The 21,996-nt window shown below is 36.8% G+C and overlaps 2 protein-coding genes across 3 annotated transcripts in view; one reads left to right on the top strand and one right to left on the bottom strand.

Moving 5' to 3' along the window:
• Window positions 1-1,895: 1,895 nt before the first annotated feature.
• On the bottom strand, window positions 1,896-19,880 carry LOC149774981 (uncharacterized). Of its 2 annotated transcripts, none has more exons than XM_089944569.1 (9): window positions 19,649-19,880; window positions 18,801-18,900; window positions 17,967-18,109; window positions 9,954-10,140; window positions 5,358-5,480; window positions 4,888-4,981; window positions 4,174-4,336; window positions 2,994-3,123; window positions 1,896-2,083 (listed from the first exon to the last, which is right to left on the bottom strand). In XM_089944569.1, the coding sequence occupies exons 1-9, from the start codon at window positions 19,658-19,660 to the stop codon at window positions 2,016-2,018; spliced, it is 1,020 nt and encodes a 339-aa protein (XP_089800695.1). In that variant the 5' UTR covers window positions 19,661-19,880; the 3' UTR covers window positions 1,896-2,015. The 2 variants fall into 2 exon arrangements, with proteins under 2 accessions (XP_089800695.1, XP_089800697.1); XM_089944571.1 differs by having other exon boundaries at window positions 4,174-4,319.
• A 64-nt stretch (window positions 19,881-19,944) lies between these two features.
• Window positions 19,945-21,996, top strand: part of LOC149774979 (uncharacterized) — a 54,498-nt gene continuing 52,446 nt past the window's right edge. Inside the window, exons 1-2 of the mRNA XM_089944573.1 lie at window positions 19,945-20,021; window positions 21,532-21,640. Coding sequence (XP_089800699.1) covers window positions 21,547-21,640 — 94 coding nt within the window. The 5' untranslated portion in view covers window positions 19,945-20,021; window positions 21,532-21,546. The remainder of the gene's footprint in view (window positions 20,022-21,531; window positions 21,641-21,996) is intronic.

The following is a 21,996-nucleotide window of genomic DNA, read 5'->3' as shown; positions in this document are numbered from 1 at the left end:
TAGCGCGTATTTGTAACCGTTGTCATGCGGCAGAAATAGTATATCAGCCTGATGAACTTCATTAGGTACGCTGACATCAAAGCGCGAGAAGTTGAGTTGTTTAGGCGGTGGTAGATAAATTTGCCATATAGCCTGTTTGGATAACCAATTAGCCGCAGTGGCCTTTGTTACCTTTGCAGCGCTTGCAAGCTTACCAATTGCGGCCTTCCCCTTCCAGTATCCTCTCGGAGAATAATAGATGGATTCCATGTTGTTATTAATTACCAGCGCCCACCATTAATTTACCTTTCATAGCCGATTTTACCAACCATGAGGCCAATTTTTCTTTGACGGATTTATCAGGAATAGCATTTAACGCGTGAATTAATTTTACATCCGCGATATGACGCTGTTGCAGATCGCTACTTTTGTAAGCAACATCATGAGCATGACACGCCTTATCGATAGCGTTTATTGGGTACTCACCGGGTTTGGGCTGATTTTGATCATCGAGTCTGATATCTAATCGTGTTCCTGGGCCACAGTAGCTATATCCTGGGAGGTGCTTTTCTCCTGGATACTTTGCCCACGGGGTTCCGGGGAGTTTTGATAACCTGGCTGCGATGTCACCTCCTCGCTTTTTTTTAAAACATCCCCGGGTTTAATAGAAATAAATCTAAATTTCTTTGTACCGCATTGTGCACACTTACCAGTAAGGGCCGATCTGTTATTTCTTGTTGTAGCGGTTGTCATATCATTTGTGCCAGTACGTACTCTACACTTCACACAATATAGATCCATAATTTATGTATAGAGGTATGAATATAATTGATTTTTCGGCGACTAAAACAAGAGAACCAGTTAAGCATGTTGCAGCGTTACGAAACTCGATCCGGATGATTATCATCGGACCATCTGGATCCGGCAAGACGCAATTGTTACTCAATTTAATAATGAGATGGATGAAGTGGGATAAGTTGTATTTGGTTGCTCCTAGCGTAGATGATCAACGATGCTACGAGGTGTTGAAAGATTTCAACGAGAATGCATCAGCGATCGCTAAAAAAAATGTTATTGAGTTTATTACAGATATCAATGATGCACCAGGTATTGATGATATTGATGGCGACGTTAACAATCTAGTCGTGTACGATGATGTTATGTTAGACAATCAAAAAAACCCAGCTAGGATATTTTCCAGAGGCAGGCATAAAAACACTGACGTGATATATGTCACTCAACGGTATACTCAGATTCCAAAAGTAATCAGAGATAACTGTAATATTCTTGCTGTATTCAACGGCGTTGATACACACACGCTACGAAATATTTGGCAAACATGGTGCGGCGGTGACATGGACTTTAATGTTTTTCGAAACTTTTTTAGTCATGCTCAGTCGACCCCACATGGATTTGTAACGATAAATTTACATGATCCTCGGACACGATATCGTATCGGACTTGACCAAATATTCGGTTAGTTGTAAATAATTTTCATTGTAAGCAGCAGAGGGGGCGATGACATCGACGCGGTCGTCGATGTGTTTACCGGACGCTGACGACGCTGGGGATCGACGCGCAGATGGTGTTAATTAAACCAAATGACGATTGGACGATCCCCCGACGACGACGTCGTTTTTTTTTACCAGGCGCTGACGACACTAGATCGTTGAGTTGCAGAAAGTATTAATTAAGCCAAATGACGATTGGACAAAATGTCGGATTCGCCCCCTCTGCTGCTTGGTATGACTCGGCCGGTGATCGAACCCAGGACCTCCCTTATTCGAGACGGACACTCTAACCACCAGGCCACCGGAGCGGTCAGGAATATCTGACAAACACAAGCACGCACACATACATACATATACATACACATTCCCGTTTAATTGATGCTTGAACAGAAAATATATATGTCGTTACGTTATGAAATGTTTTACTTCAAAGCAATAACCGACGTATGACAATGCATAGGCCTACTGATTAAAACAATTTACAAAAGTATTCTTGACTTGAGGCTAGCGTTTTGTAAATTACAGTTACTGCACTATAGTCCAGAAATTCGTCAATAACAGGTGCCAGAACACAAACGGCAACATAGCACTGGCTGCAATAAACAATAATTTCAAATATATATATATATATATATATATATATATATATATATATATATATATATATATATATATATATATATATATATATATATATATATATATATATATATATATATATATATATATATGAGAGAGAGAGAGAGAGAGAGAGAGAGAGATAGATAGATAGATAGATAGATAGATATCGACAGTCAAAGGATAAAAGACAGTAACAATCAGCCCTTAGAAAGCATTCTTTGTATTGTATTGGACATTAATAGATTTATATGTCCTCCACGAAACCGTAACTGTATCGAAATTTCATACCAGTACTTAACAGTCTGTGCTCAAAATTACATATGACGTTTTCTGCTAATCACTATGAATCATGTTTGCTACAGTACGATAACATATCTATTTGTTTTGGTTGCAAAAGGACAAATAAATTTATATATATATATATATATATATATATATATATATATATATATATATATATATATATATATATATATATATACATATAGCTATTGTAAACCACCCTTTCATGTAAAATTTAACGCAATATTTGATAATATTGAGAAACAAAAAAGAAGATCATAAATTGTTCTGTGAATATAATATAGTTGTAATAAGATTGATGACACATCTTCCTATTTCGTATGTATATAGTTTTGCCGATGGATATTATTTTTTTCTGCTTTTGATTAAAATAAAGTATACCACTTTTTATTGTTCTTCAAACGGCCACGATCAGCTGATAAAAATCAATGATTATGTGAAAAATAACCGTAAACTATCACAGTGCATGTGATGCTTCCATTTACTGCCACTGAAGTATCCATGAATATTTTGAAGATTTTTGCAGTGACAGTAATCTCTGTAACGCAAATACTTTGAAAGATTTTTCAAGGTACATACATCCTCTGTTGATCTCGTATGGTGAGAAACCTTCAATGACTCGCAGGTGCATGGAGACCACTAACTCCTCCTTTTCGTGTATGATGAATTTGCCTATATCCGTTGAACTTCTTTTGATCGAGGCACATGTCTACAAATACAATTGTCAGTAATTAATATATATATATATATATATATATATATATATATATATATATATATATATATATATATATATATATATATATATATATATATATATTCATATAACCGATCGGCGGTTAGAAATTCTATACTCTTAAGATAAAAACATATTATTCGGCAAACATAAGAGTTTTATGAGACGTAAAAAGATATATTTTCGAGTAGCATTTCTGACAAATTCAGCAACAAGAAACAACATTGCTAACAATGCCATAAATAGTTCGAAAATAATATTATGAGCTGTATACCTTTGGTAAACTAAACAAAATATCCTTATGAGTGACTTAGTCCTTATGAGTGACTCAGTCCTTATGTGCAACGTAGTCCTTATGGGTAACTTAGTCCTTTTGAGTAACTTATTCCGTATAAGTGACTTTGTTCGACATGATCATCATAGCCATGCTTTAGAGTGATTACTTAATATTTGCGACGAATTTTTACATCAAGTGTTTATATTATAGAGTTTATATTTTCGTCTATTTATATATATATATATATATATATATATATATATATATATATATATATATATATATATATGTATATGTATATATATATATATCTATATCTATATCTATATATATATATATATATATATATACAATTAAAATATAAATGAAAAAGTATTGCAGGAGCAAACATAAATTCAATTATGAACCTTTATCAATCATTTGTGAACAATGATACATTGTGTTACTTATTTATTTTCCATGTAAAGTGGTGAAGTAAGGCAGTTTATGAACAACGAAAGGAAACAAAATCATCTAATTCGTCGTCCACATATGACTCTAGTAATGAACAAATGCACAAATAATGTAGTGACTGTAATGCACAAATAATGCAGTGGCTGTAATATTTAGAGAGAACAGGATGAATCTGTCATATGTTTTCACAGATATGAATCTGTCATATAGGTTTTCACATATAAAAATTTTTATATAGATTTTCACAGATTAAACACTGAAGAAAGAAACAATAAAAAAACAGTAAAACTTACGTAATTGCACTTCTGGTCCCATTCCTGACAGATGTGAAGAGCACAATGAATAAACACAATAGGCGACGAACGGAAACGGAAGGCAAATAATGTGGCCCAGGATCGAGTATAACCGTCTCTTCGCACGTGAAAATGGGTCGCCAAATCTTTATTAAGACTGCAACTTGTGTATTTATAGGTTTAGAACAAGAAGAAAATTAGGCGTTTTTGTAAAGTATTCTATTTCTATCAAAATAATATTGCTTACAGTTGGAAATCAATTGCTAAATATAAACCAAATCTATATTTGTACAAGGTTATTTCAAGTGTAAATAAACAGAGTATAACACAAGTGTTACAAAATATAAAGCAGAAATTATAAAAAATGTTATGACTGCAGGATTAAAATTTACCAGTCAATCTTAAGTAAAGTTTTTCAAAATAAGACTAATTGCTAGAATGGGTGACAACACCCCGGATATGTGAAATTAAACAATACGTTTCAACACACACATATTTTTATATTGTTTGTTATTTTCTGATGCTTGTAATCGTCAAGAAGCACAATGCTGTTTTATGCAATAAGGCAAATTTAAAGCAACAATCAGACGCAGCTCGGAAATGGGGATTATTCTCTACTTTGATACGGCTGTTGTCGTATACCTTATTTTTCAGCACTAAATCTAAAACAAAGCTATATTCCTCCATTGAAAAAACGTTCGTATTTCGACCTACCCTTTCTCTATGAAAGTCAATGCCGGAATTGAAAAATGGGAAGAGGTTCCATCAGTTGTGGCATTACAGGTGACTGGTATCAACGTATAACTTCCTGAGAAAAATGCAAGCACAAGATGATGATAACGATGTAAAATGTGTTAGTAATAACTGTAAATATTTGATAAATGATGACGATGAGGTAAGAAATAAGACGATTATGAGTATTCTTGTAATTCTCAGAATTTGCGAAATTTATATAGATCAGTTTAGTAACAGAGCTTACAATTGAGTGTCATGCCTTAAACTTCTCTATTTTTCCACACGAATATTACTCAAACATTGTGTGATTGTTTATTAATATGAAAAGATATTTACACATGCAGAACTTAAGCCTTGTCAATCGTAGCCTCATTCAGACATAGCACGAAGAACACATTCCTATTTACTCAGATCTCTGTGTCTCTTATCCTCACTCCCTCTCCCCTTACGTTTGGAAGGGATCGCAATCTCCCATGTCAAAGCCTCCCCGACGTATAGGTGTCTATTCACAATATGACCTGATTCTTCCCTCAGCACCATTTCAATATCATTCACAGTAGGTGGAGATTTGTCTGAAATAAACCAAGCAGACCCCCTCCTGTACTATGCGAAAGACTTACATACAATTGTCATTCATGATGAGTACGACGGAAACGGTGATGATAACAAGAATGATGATGATGACGATAACGACAATTATTTTAATTATGATGATGATAAAGGCTACTAAGAGAAGGAAGAAACCGTTTTGATGGTTTATAAAGCACTTTTAAGACAGTACTGTATTGGCTATGTCATACCTGGGAAATGGGTGCACAATGCTTTACCCAAGCATAAACTGATGCAGCCAACCCGGGCTAACCTGTTGAACCCGCGTCCCTTGGATTTCAAGTTCGAAGCTCTGTCACCTGAGCTACTGCGACTCACGGATGATGAAATAGTGTGGCAACTGGACATACACACAGTCATACCTGACACCTTCTACATCTGTCACCAGGCGTCATAGGCGTAGGTACTTAAACTCGTGTGCTGAATAGAAGCTTATAAAAACTTATTCTTGACTGAATGCATGGTTCGTCTACGGAACTCCTTACCAGCCGATACGGCATTTGTATTATCCAGCCATACATTCCCGCAGGTTGTGGTTTCTTATTAAACTTACAAAACTACTAAACAACTATTATAAATTTTTTTCTTTGTGTTAGATTCAGCCAGATTATTGTATTTCTTTCAATAAGATCAACTTTAAACACTTGAAAGAGTGATCAGTTTCCTTGAATATGACGATCGTATCAACACCTTACCTTTGATAATTTTCAAAGATGTAATATTCAATAATTTTATTCTAAAGTATTATTTGCATCAATTTCTATTTTAACACTGCACAGAAAATGTTCTTAAAAAATTAACGGGGACGCGCAAAAATATAATCTATACCTGAATCAAAAAGCACTCTCTATTACATACAGTTCAAGTGAAGATATGTTGAATCAACAAATCATGCAATCAAATTATATCCTTTAATTGACATGCCAGTCTGTTCCACAAGAAACCAGATTGTAATCAACGAGCACATAGCTCACTTCTTCGAAGCGTTAAGTAAATTCCAATAACTACTGTAAACATTGATTATCATGCTGAAAATAAATTCTAATTAAAATGATCTTCATAACGAAGTTTTGGCCTTTATAACTGGACATAAGAGACAAAACAAAGAAACGGGGCATCATTTTATGGTATGAAAGAAACAATGTTTTCATTTTTATGGTATGAAAGAAAGGAAGCATTCATTTTTAGAATATTAAAGAAAGAGATCATTAATTTATATGATATCAAAGTACTATGACGAGTTGATAAAATCCAAAGACTAATTTTTACTAAATCATTCTTCTTAAAATCTACTGGACAAGCTATTGTCGTTGGCTAATCATAGAGACGAGATTGTAGTGGATGAAGGTTACGGGATCTGAATAACCTTTGAGTTACAGCCAGTATAACAACTACTACAAGTTTATGAATAATGGATGTCCTGGTTAGCCACTATAGATGAAGCCTGACATGAAATGCACGTAGTTCACTGGATTGATTATATAATTCTTCACGTGCCGAGTACGACGTTAACCTGTTGAGAGTTACCAATTTCAATATACAATGTAATGTCATTTATATCGAGTTTACCACTGAACACACAAAATATATTTCTTCCAAATGCATTGGTCAAGAAAGGTTGCATCTAGCAAAGAAATACTCGTCTTGCAATGAGGTAAACATAGATACCGAACTTCTGCTAATAAAGAATAGTGTGTATATCGCAGTTACCCTTTTGGTTATATGTACGTGGCGGTTACATTCAATTATCACGTTTTGTGATTAGAATATAAACACCATCCTATAAATTACCCTTCAATACACGATTTTAACATAACATTTTGGCACAGTCTCTGCAACACGATATGTAGGTCACATAGACCTAATTTTGAAATAATATACATTAATAATTTGAAATATATTTTATTTGACGTATACATCATATCATTTTGTATTTGTTATGATATATATTCTCATAATGCTCCTTGTTTCTAGTAAGGGTGCTATACATATTGCAGGCCAAACACTCAAATGTTCACGGGCGAAACACAAAACACAATTCTATGTTTAATAGTATGTATAAAGGATGTGCAAAAAAGTTTCTTTAACATGTTGCCAACTCAAAACCTTTAACGAAGGCAATTAAACATGGAATGTAAGTGGCAGTTACCGCCATTTGTTGCAAACATGTGTAATTAAGAGAGATCATATAATCATCAAGTTCAATGATTTTAGTATGAAAAGTGCTTGAAAAGTAGCAAAAAAAATGGACCCAAGTCAATGAAGCATGAAATATGGGTCATAGTAAACTAATGCGAAAAAATGGAGATGAAAGCAAGTACTTATCCTAACTGGTGTACATTCACGTACACAAATAGCCACCTTAACTTATATCCCAGGTGTAGGTGCTGCAAAACACTCCAACTATTTTTATGGACCTTAGAGAATGGTTCCGATACAGTGAGACCGTACATCTATATATATTTTTATATATGCGGACGACGCTGACAACTACAAATACGCCAACGCCGACCTCGACACCTCAGAAGAAATGTACTGCAACGCATTAGACATTATCTAGCAATAGAGGGTAGCAAAACCAGATGCCATACGTTTATTATGTGAAAATTTAGATTTCGCAACAAGATTTGACCCTTTTATGTCCCAAAGATCACTGACAAAACTGGAAAAATCTTCATTTCAGAGAACTCAGATTTGGATATAAAGACAGCAATGCTACATATAATGACCTGTCAACAAAGTCAAATACATGTACACTTCATGCAACCAGAATTTGGTATGTGGCTATCCCGACATGGGATATTAACTTTCCACAAGTGAGTGCTTTTCGAAACCGAAAAGGAATGTAATATTTGTTTATATTTATAGTTATGATATAATTATCAAGGTTCAAAATACTCAGCCATGTAACTTTAGTAGAAACATATAGATCCAAAATATATGGACATACCAAGCTCCAAAATGCTCAGCAATTATTGTATACATGATAAGATCCAAAACACTATGGTAGAAATAACCAAGAGCCAAAATACTCAGGTATGTATATATGGTAGAAACACCCGGATCCCAAAGACAGTGGTGAAATACCAAGATCTAATATACTCTGGAAAGTATGTAGAAATAACAAGACCAATATAATCGGGTAAGTATGGTACAAGTAACAAGACCCAACCGCTATGGCATCAATAAAAAGACCCCAAAATTATGGTAGAAATAACAAGACCCAAACACTATGGTAGAAATACCAAGATCCCAGGTAAGCATGGTAGAAGTGCCAAATGGCAAGATCCAAGGCCATATGGTAGAAATATTGAGACCAGTTTTTATGGTTTTAAAAAATTTATCAAAAGTTGGAATCACATTAAATGCTAATGTACATTGTGCATATGGTGTATACTTAAGATTTCACTTACAATGCTTGAAAATGATTGGCTCATCGCATGCACGTGCTGCTTATTGCTCTTGATTGTATTTGCTTTTAATTATTCAAGGAATCAAGTTCTCTTTTCCCTACAGGAACAAGTCATGCTTGATTCGTAATATGTATATTTGAATATACATCTTGATCAATATGCCATGCAAAAGTATTTTCAACCTCGTGTACTATGGTACCGGAGGGTGTACGTATATATATATATATATATATATATATATATATATATATATATATATATATATATATATATATATATATATATATATTGCATAAAACAACTCCGATGACATAGTGGTTAGAGCATCCGTCTCGGATGCGGGAGGTCGTGGGTTTGATCCCCGGCCGAGTCATACCAAAGACCTACAAAAATGGTACTAACAGGTGCCTCGCTTGGCGCTCTGATACAGCAGCTACTTAAAAGTTGTGACGATTACAATATGGTCCATGCTTTAACATCAACAAGTTAAATGACAGCTAGCGCACTAAAACGTGTTCTTTTTTAATAGCTAGGGATATTTCTGGGAGCATTAAAACTGTTCGTGATCATCAATGGGTCTTGTGTGTGTGTGTTTGTGTGATTTGGATTTTTAACGTAGCTTTAACAATTTTTCAGTCATATCGCTATGATGTCTGCAGTGTGACAGTTTATAGTGATGTCTAGCACACGGGCATCATGCCGCAGACATGTAGCACGATGTCCCACCCAGTCACATTCTCTTTACACCAGGCCGACCAGTCCTAACACTAACCTCTTAACGCTGAGTGCCAGGCGAGGCAGCTGTTAGTACCATTTTTATAAGTCTTTGGTATGTCTCGGCCGGGGATCGAACCAAGACCTCCATTATCCGAGGCGGACACTCTAAACACAAGGCCACCGGAGCGGTCTCATTGGGTGTTGTATCTGTACGCGCATCTTTGTGAGTAAAGTGGGATTCAGATAAAGCCAGTTATTATTTGTGTAACACATGTTGTAGCAGCTTGGGACCTCTGTCATACTTACCAATTATAATTCCATTCGGAAGTTGAATCTGAATCCCTGTTTGGACCGATTTCGTTTTGGAGACATCCACACTTGACCTGCGACCCACATTTGATCTCTGATCATTAGGCGATCTCTTGCATGACAAGTTGTCTATAACTGTACCACCACCTCCAGGATCATAGAGTTTTATGTGTATCGGTTCGAACTGTAAAAGTTATTTTGACTAAATGAATTTGGAACGATATGGGACGTACATAATCATTTTTAAAATTTCAAGTGCGCAATAAATTGATTGACCCTGATATGATAATTTGTATAATTTTCGCAATGTTGTTACGACTCTATGATCTTAAAATCAGTTAAAAGAAAGAGTTAACTAACAAGTTTTGCATAATCGAAAATATAATTTATTTCCCTAAAATAAATAGTGAAAGAATTAAAAATATTTTACAGTATGTTGAATAAATTCCTAAATTTCTAAAATTTCTATTAATTCGAAATTTCCGAGTAATCCAAGTGAGTTTCGAAGATTCTCCAAATGATTGTCTGAATTGTAATGATGTCTCAACAATTAAGGAGAATTCTTATGAACTAAATGCAGTATTTTATCTTATGTACAGGTCAAGTGATATTTACTTTTACGAACAGTAGGACTCAGCCTTGGAACTTTATGAATGAATAAACGCTCTTGATACAGGACTCACCTTTAAAGTTCAAACTACTATCGTGATATATTAGTATTAAAAATGTTATGAACTAAATGACCCTGGCGAACTATAATTATGAATAATAATGTACATAATATTGGTATACATAATAACTTAACCTATACAAATTCAACCATTGTCTTTGCAAGCGACCTTGCGATATAAATAAGGTATACACGAAAACATCAAGAACGGTTTATCAAAAGCGCTCGAGAAAAAAACGAAACTTGTACGTATTGTTGCACATATTTTACTGCAAATATTCTGTAAAACATTAAGACCGACGACCACTTCCATATCGCAGCCACCTATTTAAAAAGGTAACGTATATCTGATCCTATATTTAGATATACATATATAAATAAAAGATTAGTACATCTGGTCACACACACACACACAGGCACACACACACGCACGCACGCACGCACGCACATATGTCACTTGTATGCCCTCCACCGGTACAATTAGGATAATATCTGAAAGACACGAACTTTATATAGGGGAATTGATATAAAGTTGCACGAAATGTATATGGGGAATTGATACAAAGTTGATACCCATATATCTGACATAATGAATGTTTCATGCAGAGTGGAAACAAAGTTTGGGTAGTTGGATGTAAAATCACATTATTAATCTGTGTGTATGTGTGTGTGTGTGTTTTGGATTTTTAACGTAGCTTTAACAATTTTTCAGTCTTATCGCTACGATGTCTGCAGTGTGACTGTTTATAGTGATGTCTAGCACTGGGGCATCATGCCGCAGACATGTATCATGATGTCCCACCCAGTCCCATTATCCTGACACCAGGCCGACCAGTCCTAACATTAACCTCTTAATGCTGAGCGCCAAGCGAGTCAGCTGTTAGTACCATTTTTGTAAGCCTTTGGTATGACTCGGCCGGGGATCGAACATTATTAATCGGTGTGGATCTCGTTCATGATAAAATACTTATGAAATCCTAATGATATAACTTATATTCCATGCTTGATCAAATTCGAATGAGAAATTAAGTCCCTCGATTGGTAGCAAACACTTATCGACGGAACAACGATTAGAGTATGGGCATGCAATAAACTCACTTGTCCTTACGGTCATTTTAATTGAAAAAAACAACAACACAGATTTGCGTTTTAGAACACATATATACAGCAAAGTTTCAAAAGATATCTAAAGTAGCGTAAATGTTATGATTTTACACCATAAGATGTCAACCTGATGTTATTGATCCACGCTAAAAAATGGTTGGTTATTGGTGGCAACAAGATTATCACAGAAAAATGTTGAAGTCTAGTGAAGTGTAGTAGTAGTAGTAGTAGTAGTATAGTGGATTGTTGCTTTGCATTTGGACCATACGATATAACCTCAAATATTCCCACGAAAGTTGTTCCACTAGCAGCTGCTGAAAGATCTGGAGCATACATTACATAAAACTAGTGTTATCAGTTATACAATTATAAACCATTCTCTAGAGACCTACAGCCCAAAAAAAATAATAAAACGACAGGATAAGGTAAATTTCAATTTAAGAAATCGTATAATGCCATATCCCATAGATAAAAGTGAAAAAAATAATTGAATTGTACGCATATTCATTATTTGCAAATGTTTGTACATAAGCATAATTTGATCCAATATATATCAGCAGATAACGTGTGTCTTGCTACTGTACAAAACAAAACATTAAAGAACGAACAGTTTATGCTAACATTATTATACTTATATAGGTTCTAAATGGTGTTTGAAGATTTCTGATGGACTATTTTTTAGTATGGCTTAGTATTATTAAACTCTAGATGTCTTGACAATACTAGCTTCGTATGTGAAAGCGAGAAAACAGTTTTCTTCTTCTTCTAGTAAAACATGTTTCATCAATAATACTTACTCGATTGGGGCCCCGAGTGGCCAAGTGGTCTAAAGCGCTCTCCGTTACGATCATTGCCATCTCACATCTGTCTGCGTGGGTTCGAGTCTCGGATTCAGCCAGTGTGGGTATGTGGGAAAGCTTGCCAGTAGCTTCTCGTGGGTCGGTGGTTCTCTCTAGGGGTTTATCCGGGTTTTTCCTCCACCATTAATACTGGCCGCCATGTATAGCCTATCGTGTGCTGAAAAATGGCGTTAAACCCTACAAGAACAACAACTTAATCGATCATAATACCGTGAGAGAACTTCAATTAATTCCCGAATTTTGTCCTCCCAGGCTATAAAAGTTTAGCTAATATGCTGAATGATGTATGCTCACCTAGGTGGCATTTAAAAAAATTAATCTCCCTTTGATACAGGGATTGGCGCCAAATCTCGCGACTACTTTGGTTACCACTGGAGGGGAAGGCATACTCTCCATATGGGTGTAAATACGGGGAGGCTGATGAGGGTGTATTTGCATTATGACTTGGAAATTATTATTGAAGAAAAATACTTTAAGAATACATTACCCGATCAAAGTTCCTCGGGAAGATATGTAAAAGGTGGATGGCGATATATATCCTTATCCCTGACAGACCATCTCGACCCGCTATGGTATGTGAGACATCTTCTAGATAACCGAACTGGAGCTTAGACTCCATATGACGGGGAGAGACATCGAAAAGGAAATATTTTACCTCCAACAAATCCAGCAGAAGCCTTGAAGCTAAGAAACGACCTAGAAAAGTAACCTGGTGAGCCACAACTATAGGTCCCACCTTATAGAGTTGAGACTTTTAGAATCAAAAGATCTCTGTGATAAACATTGGAAAAGTTTACTCGGATCTTCATCACTTGCCATGGATAATATATCTCAAAGAGAAGTTTCGCTCAAATGCAGTGTTTGTGGCGACTACCTTAATTTCATGAGCCGAGCGTTATTTTCCTATCTCAAGGATTAAAGTGCCGGTTCTTATAGAGCCCTTTCCCTCTGTGAGGGGTAAGAAGAGGTACGATCTCCCTTTACATACCGCCATGAAGGTGGTCCGGACATGGGCCATTTGTTTGGTCTATCAGTCGAGTGAAACCTCATGGACTAATGCTGAGTGAGGCTGTGAGTGCCCTGAACTGGCAAATGGTGCTTTTGTAGACGATCGAAGGAACCTCATTGAGGCGGACTGAAGAAAGGCACACTGACTGCGTAGTCTCCCTCTTGGAGTACATTTAAAAGGCGCAGTGGTATTTGATTGCGTGCGCTTAGGTTGAAGACAGTGCAACATGTGCCGAATTTGCAAGTGAAGGAACCCTGGACAGTGGAGGAGGTGTGATGAAAGTGATGGCGATATATATCCTTATCCCTGACAGACCATCTCGACCCGCTATGGTATGTGAGACATCTTCTAGATAACCGAACTGGAGCTTAGACTCCATATGACGGGGAGAGACTTCGAAAAGGAAATATTTTACCTCCAACAAATCCAGCAGAAGCCTTGAAGCTAAGAAACGACCTAGAAAAGTAACCTGGTGAGCCACAACTATAGGTCCCACCTTATAGAGTTGAGACTTTTAGAATCAAAAGATCTCTGTGATAAACATTGGAAAAGTTTACTCGGATCTTCATCACTTGCCATGGATAATATATCTCAAAGAGAAGTTTCGCTCAAATGCAGTGTTTGTGGCGACTACCTTAATTTCATGAGCCGAGCGTTATTTTCCTATCTCAAGGATTAAAGTGCCGGTTCTTATAGAGCCCTTTCCCTCTGTGAGGGGTAAGAAGAGGTACGATCTCCCTTTACATACCGCCATGAAGGTGGTCCGGACATGGGCCATTTGTTTGGTCTATCAGTCGAGTGAAACCTCATGGACTAATGCTGAGTGAGGCTGTGAGTGCCCTGAACTGGCAAATGGTGCTTTTGTAGACGATCGAAGGAACCTCATTGAGGCGGACTGAAGAAAGGCACACTGACTGCGTAGTCTCCCTCTTGGAGTACATTTAAAAGGCGCAGTGGTATTTGATTGCGTGCGCTTAGGTTGAAGACAGTGCAACATGTGCCGAATTTGCAAGTGAAGGAACCCTGGACAGTGGAGGAGGTGTGATGAAAGTGACACCGAGTCCCTGGAAATGACTTATCAGCTACATTGGTCGTCGTGGCACATCTTGTCCCATACGGCATCCGTGATAAGGGCGGAGTGAAGAAAATGCCTTTGGTGGAGTAGGAGATTCTCCCCTGGCGAGAAATGCTGACTTTTTGTTTGGGAGGACTATGGTTTTCGAAGGTTGTAGAATAGGTAGGACTGCTTCCCGGTGGCTTGTTTTCTGGCGACTTCCCTACGATATTTGTATTGATTGCCCTTAAAATCCCTCGGCTGTAGCTGACACATTAAGACAGGGACGTTCGTGTCCTTGTTGGCTTGTTTGATGATTGCCTTGAACCGAACCATTAAAGAGGAGATTAGATAATAAAGTTTAGGAACGCAGCCTGACTTTATGATGATCTTAAGAAAGGCGGAAGTAGATAGCACTGCCTCTCGCTGAGCCAGTTGTTAAGTACGTAGATTGTCTAGAGTAATTTGGGCAGTTCTGTTTAACACGTTGGCCATTCTGGAAACAAATTCCTACGCATGTCCCCTGGGATTCGGGGTGAGAGTAATTGAACTGTGTTCCGCCTATTGAAAGATCGAAATATATATTAAGACGATTCTAGATACTAGTACGGCACGAACGTGCGCACAAACATTTGTTTGTCTTTAAAAGAATTCCAAATCCATGTGTAAATAGGATGACTTTGCCATCCCCAAAGCTGGAATATCTCCGTCGACTGTTGGGAGATTTCAACGTTCACTTTGACTGTCCTGGAAATCCAAACACATAAATAGTACTAGATTCTATTCATATTTTCAACCTCAAACAGCAAGTTAGCCAACCCGCCCATAAACAATGTTACATTTTGGACTGGATTCTTTCTACACCTGATCATCATATTCTACAATCTTCATTGGTGTTCCACGAACATACATCAGATCAACCCTGCGTCATATGCCATCTTGACGTATCAGTTACTAACACTCCATCTCTGCTTGCTACTAAGAGAAACCTCCGTATGATAAATAGAACTCATGCAATGTATTACATCCAAGCAAACCTAACAACGTCGCTACCTCTTTCAACAGTACAACTTGACAAATGCATGCGATTATTGTTAATATGCCACAGCAACCAACTTCAGAGTATCAATTTAAAAGTGTTTTCCATGGTATAGTAGTTTAGAGTTCAGCTTCACGCTGCTGAAAGAGGACCGCGTACGGCTGAGAGCATTTGGCTTTCCACCAGCCTCACTGCGCATGAGCAGAGCTATATAGCGTCTTTGGAGAATGTTACAAACACAGTTCTTGCATCCAAGTCAACCTACCGCAATAATAAGTCCACTAAATGTTCCAGCTGCTAAGAACTATTTGAGATTACTAACAAGTCCAAGTTTCTATATTCTATACAATCAACTGCTATTAAGTGTCACAGATCGACATCTGGCGCCTCACCAATTGTACGCTTGTGACACTCAAATATTTAAACCTAGCTAACCATCTAACGTTGAGGCTACAATCCAAGGCGTAGAGAGGTGCATTTCCGATGTGAAGTTATGGATGACATATAACAAGCTGTAATGAATGATGATAAAACTGAAGCCATCCTGATCACCATGCAAAAACCTTTTATTTCATATCGTTTACCTGAATAAACACCATCAATGTCAAATTAAATTTACACAATATGAAAAACGATTTTTTCCAAGCAACATGTGCTTCTTTGAGAATACATATTCAATCATTTATCTTAGGAGAACTATTATCTCTGACAGGTTAGCCGACAGTAACTGACAGGTTCGTGTAGTTTGCCACCAATCCTTATACTTATCGGGAGATTACTCTGCTTGACCACCATCTAGGTCTGCGGACAACGTTTAGCTCCCTTTAGCTAAACGTAGTATCTGGGAGAGCTGGATTTGCAAGGTAGTAATAATTCTTCTAAGGTATTATGATTGGATAACGTAGTTAAAGAAGAACACAGATGCATTCTTGACAGTACAATCTCATTACACAGACATGTAATGAACATATGCAAAGCTGCATATCTGGAGCTGAAACACATCAGATCCATTCGTTTTTTTTTTTCGGTCGATGCCACTAAAACATTTGTGTGTTCCTTAGTACTCTCATGACTGAAGAACTATACTTGACTTCTGAATGGTTCCTCCTAATATGTACTATAGAAACTTCAAAAGTTCAAAATACGGCTGCTTGGATCATCATAAGAGTACGAATTCAGTACCCCCCACCCCGTAACCACTGGAAACCCTTTCGATCCAGAATCAAACGCAAATTATGTTCATTATGCTACATTTCGTTGACTGGCTCCTATCTACCTCGCATATATATATATATATATATATATATATATATATATATATATATATATATATATATATATATATATATATATATATATATGCACTCTTTTTAGAAACTGATCGCTTTATTTCCGAAACACAAGCTGCATTGTTCCCACTGTTAAAACTAAATCAACATTTTCTTGCGTACCAGAGCCAAGCTACTTGAAAGGAATTGCCCATTGATCTTAGACACAAGGACACCATGATCTCATTAAAGAGTTTTGTTAAAACTCATCTATTTCGACTTCAAGAACAGACTCAAATACTTAATAATGATTATTCCCTTCATTATTGTGATGATGTTGTTTTATATAAAATTTGATGGTGCTTGTTGTCGTAATTTCTTTGTTGCATATATTTTTATGTGTTGTCTAATAATGTAAAACGCTTGGAGCTTATACATATTATGCTCTGTTCTAAGTCCACATTATTAATATTATCACTTAAAGGATTTGTCACCGCTCCGGTGGCCTAGTGGTTAGAGCGGGAGGTCGTGGGTTCGATCCCCGGCCGAGTCATACCAGAGACTTAAAAAATGGTACTAACAGCTGCCTCGCTTGGCGTTCAGTATTAAGAGGTTAGTGTTAGGACTGGTCGGCCTGGTGTCAGGATAATGTGACTGGGTGGGACATCGTGCTACATGTCTGCAGCATAATGCCCCAGTGCTAGACATCACTATAAACTGCCACATTGCAGACATCGTAGCAATATGACTGAAAAATTGTTAAAGCTACGTTAAAAATAAAAAATCACATCACAAATCACAAAAAAAGGATTTGTCGCCAATTCCCTTATCAAGGGGAGATCGCTCAACCTAGCTGCCACCTTGTTGTGCAGATAACATTTATTACTTTAGCTACATAGTTTAAGCCCAGGAGAGCTGAAGTTGCGAGGTAGTAGTAGTAGGTATCCTAATGTATTATTATCGAATAACGTATCTGAAGAAGAAACGAAACCCTGGCTATACTTACACCTTCGCAATCTGTTATGATCAATCTACGGTATCCATTAGAGAATATGACGTCGCACATTTTTCCGTTCCTACGTGCTTGCGCTTCTGTCAGCATTTCCGGTTCAGGATTGATCACTCTGATAGACCCATTAGTTAGACAGTCTCCATGCATATAATAAAAAAATATTGACTTTTATACTTTATTCTAAATGCCGTTGTTTATTTCTGAAGGATTTACATTACACGTGTTTATTTAAACAAATGAATGCTAAGTTCTTTAGTCCATTTAATTTAGATACTATTCACCAACCTCGTGAAACAAATTTTTGCTTATGGCATTTTACGGGAAACTGCATTTTAGAGCAGAACGTATATATACTTGCTGAACAAGTTATTTAAACGAAATCCGATATTACTGACACAATCTATTTGCTAAAGTAATGGTTGATTGTTATTTTCTTTTTAACACTGCTTTGAAGCACTTAATTTGGAGACCGGGGGTTGGGATGGGTTGAGTTGGGTTGGGGATTGTGGCTACAATTGGAAAACATATGAATAACAATATGGAACACATATGTTAATAATCACTCCCGTCTATCCCCTAACGGCACAAACACACTCACACACATATACACACAGACACACTTTAAAGCGTCAAGAGAGTAAAGGGAAAGGAAGCATAGTAGGAGTTCAATTATAAGAAAATATTTTGATCTAACTAACCAACAGTTCTATGATCAACTCGCCTAAAATGAATGTGTGTGTGTGTGTTTGTGTGTGTGTGTGTGTGTGTATGTGTGTATGTGTGCATGTGTCTGCGTGAGAGAGAGAGAGAGAGAGAGAGAGAGAGTACCATATACAAGTGTCGTCTGCAGGCTTAAATTTGCCTTCATGATTAGGATTAGCGCCAACTTGTAGACCATGACAATCAAATAATGTTTATCAAGAGGTACCTATAAATGCAAAATAATTTTGAACAAAATTAACCATACATAGGTTAGATAAACACATAAACACATACATACATGCATGCACGCACGCACGCACGCACGTACACACACACACATACATACATACATACATACATACGCATTTATCAATCAATCAGTACAGATATACATGAAACCAATGAAATGACTGTACTGAGATAAATCACCCATAGTTAAATGAAAGCTTTCTTTTTATACCGCATGTAGATACATAACTTGATATCAGAAACACTTAAAATCAATCAGATTGCTGTTAGTAACAATACTTATCAGGGGCCTCGAGTGGCCAGTCGTCTAAATCTCCCATCGTTACGGGTCATTGCCACCTCGCCTCTGTCTGCGGGCTCGGCCAATGTGGGTAGGTGAGAAAGCTTGATAGTAGCTTTCCGTGGGTAGGTGGTTTTTTCCCGGTTTTTTTTTTAGGGGTTCTTCCTCCACCAGTTATACAGGCCGCCAGGAATAGCCTATCTTGTGCTGAGAAATGGTGTTGAACACCATAACACCAACAGCCAATACTTATCAAGGTATGACGAACGTTTTGAATAAACAGTTTGACTGAAAACTGAACAGTTTGGGTCCTATAATTTTTATTGAAAAAAATAGCATTGGTTTTAGACTGTTGATTAATAAATTGACGGGGCAGTTTAGTCCAGATGCCATTGTGTACTTATATAAGTAATGGACACACGAAACCTAATGTTATCAAACTTACCTTCAAGTCCATAAAAACTGAATGTGCTAGCAGACGTGGAGTTGTATATCACGTGATCTTTATCAAACTTGAAAGAAAACAATGTCCTCTAAAAGTCGGCCAAGCCACTTTTTCTGTTAAGTGAAATAGTACGGTGAAAATATTTTGTAAACTATTCTGGATATCGAATATTCCAAACTGTATCAGCGCTTGCAATCTGAGTAATTGCTGACCGTTATGTAGACAACGTATATCTCCGCACTAATATGCATTGCACGTGCAGCACGTTTATCCTTTATAAAGTCTCTGAACGATGACCGAGACTTGTGTATATGCCATTGATAAAAGCGGGCAGACGTCGTTTTTTCCTCCTAAGGACTATTAAACAATAGAGGTAAGGCGTTTTTAGTTAACTTGAACAGAACAATCGTTAAGGTTACAAACTTTACATAACTTTCTTCAGGATTAAAAGCTTGAAATGTTTGTCTCATCTAGTTTGCTTCAACTTGATGCTGAACGATTTCATTCTGGTTTAGTTTTCTTTGTCTTGTCTTAAGTGCTCAGGCTAGTTAGAAACTAGTTTTGCACTGTTAGTTGTCAGTTTATTGCACATACACACACACACACACGCACACAAACACACACACATGTATATATATATATATATATATATATATATATATATATATATATATATATATATATATATATATATATATATATATATATATATATATATATATATAATGTTTCGTTGCAGACTGAGCTAGTGTGTACATTCTAATGTCGTGGTCAGGATAAAATTTATCTTTAAGATTGGTAAACTTCTATTATTCAATGCAGATTTGTAACTTTTCGTTTGTTTGAGAGAGAGAGAGAGAGAGAGAGAGAGAGAGAGAGAGAGAGAGGGCTGAATTAATATTATAACCTGCAGTGACCAGAGACAATCTTGGACAACCGTTGTCAGAGAAAACTTTTTTAATATTAGACACAGATACTCATGTTTTCTTGTCTATGACGGTGTCTAATCTTATGCATTGGGTCTCGATAGTGATTTTCCACGTGATGCATGAGCTATAAAAAGATGTAGCTTCAGATGCTTAATCGAAGTGTCACATGATCGATACCCGCACATGTCAGCCCGGTCAGCTGCTTTAGTATATCCTTGTGAAAGGCACATAACTATTTTTTCTTTGACATAACCCAGCCAATATTGTGTTAAAGGTGCAGTTAAAACCTGCTAAAATGACGGAACTTCCTTGGTCCTTTTCCTGTACATAAAGTGTTTCTGACGGATTTGTTGACATAACCTTAAATGACGACGAAAAAGATCAGTGGCTGTGACAGTTAATTAAAGGGCACGTGCATAAGGTTTTTCATGGTTATCCAAAGAACAAGCAAATGAGCTGGTGTGCAGTTTTAGATTTACAACCGACTTGTTGCAATTAAAGACTTCACTGAGGTCCATTCACTGCATGCAATATTAATCTTTCCTTCCTGTTGTTCTTTCTGTCTTCCTTGTTTTGTTATGTTCATTCTGGTTTACTTTTGCAAACTTCATTTTCACAGAGGTGATTGTGCCTACTTGACTCGGTTACTTGCGATAAATGTTGCATACCTACCATACTGTAAAATGGCCGTCCCTTCTCACGACACCAATCTCGAAATGACTCTCCATTTTATACAATCACCTGTACATTTTTGTTTGACAGAAAAGCTGCGGTTTTGTTTGTGTTGACTGTAACTGCACTCTTAGCGCATTACAGGACGTATCAAGCAAAGGAACTGCAAACCAAGTGCTTTTCTCGAGAACAGCAGAACAGGCCAGGGCGGCTACCAATCTAGCGACCCAGGTGGCGCGGCTCCCTCATGACCGTATTACATTTAATGTTTTCTATTTTCAGCCAGTCTTGACATCAATGCTTAAGAAGGAGCTAGCGTTGCAGTCGACATCCCTTTTAGCCCTGATTGCACACATATACAGTGCGATATTAAGCGATAACATTACATACAGTGAGTATTATATTATGCAAGCATCCAACGGTTGTATATTCCGTAAGGAATTAATTTTTCTTCTAAATATTAATACATGGATCTAAATCACTATGGGGAGAGAGCTACGATTTATACTCCTTTGCATGAGGTAAGATGTATTCAGGGTAAATATATTGCACTAGTTCATTGAAATTGGTCCTAAAATATGACGACAAAGTCTGCAAAAGTAGAATCTTCAGTTTATTATAAACAGCACCCAACTCACCTTTTTCAGAATGTAAGTGCTAAAATCAATAAAAATCCGATACTGTTTTACGTTGGATTACCTTTGACCTTTGAAAGTCTCGTTAGTGTATAAAGAGACATTACTTGCA

Source organism: Sinohyriopsis cumingii, unplaced genomic scaffold (genome assembly GCF_028554795.1).
Source record: "Sinohyriopsis cumingii isolate HCF-2022 unplaced genomic scaffold, ASM2855479v2 utg000043l, whole genome shotgun sequence".
NCBI lineage: Eukaryota > Metazoa > Mollusca > Bivalvia > Unionida > Unionidae > Sinohyriopsis > Sinohyriopsis cumingii.
Note: the sequence above shows the minus strand (reverse complement) of the source record. Positions and strands in the feature narration are given on the sequence as shown.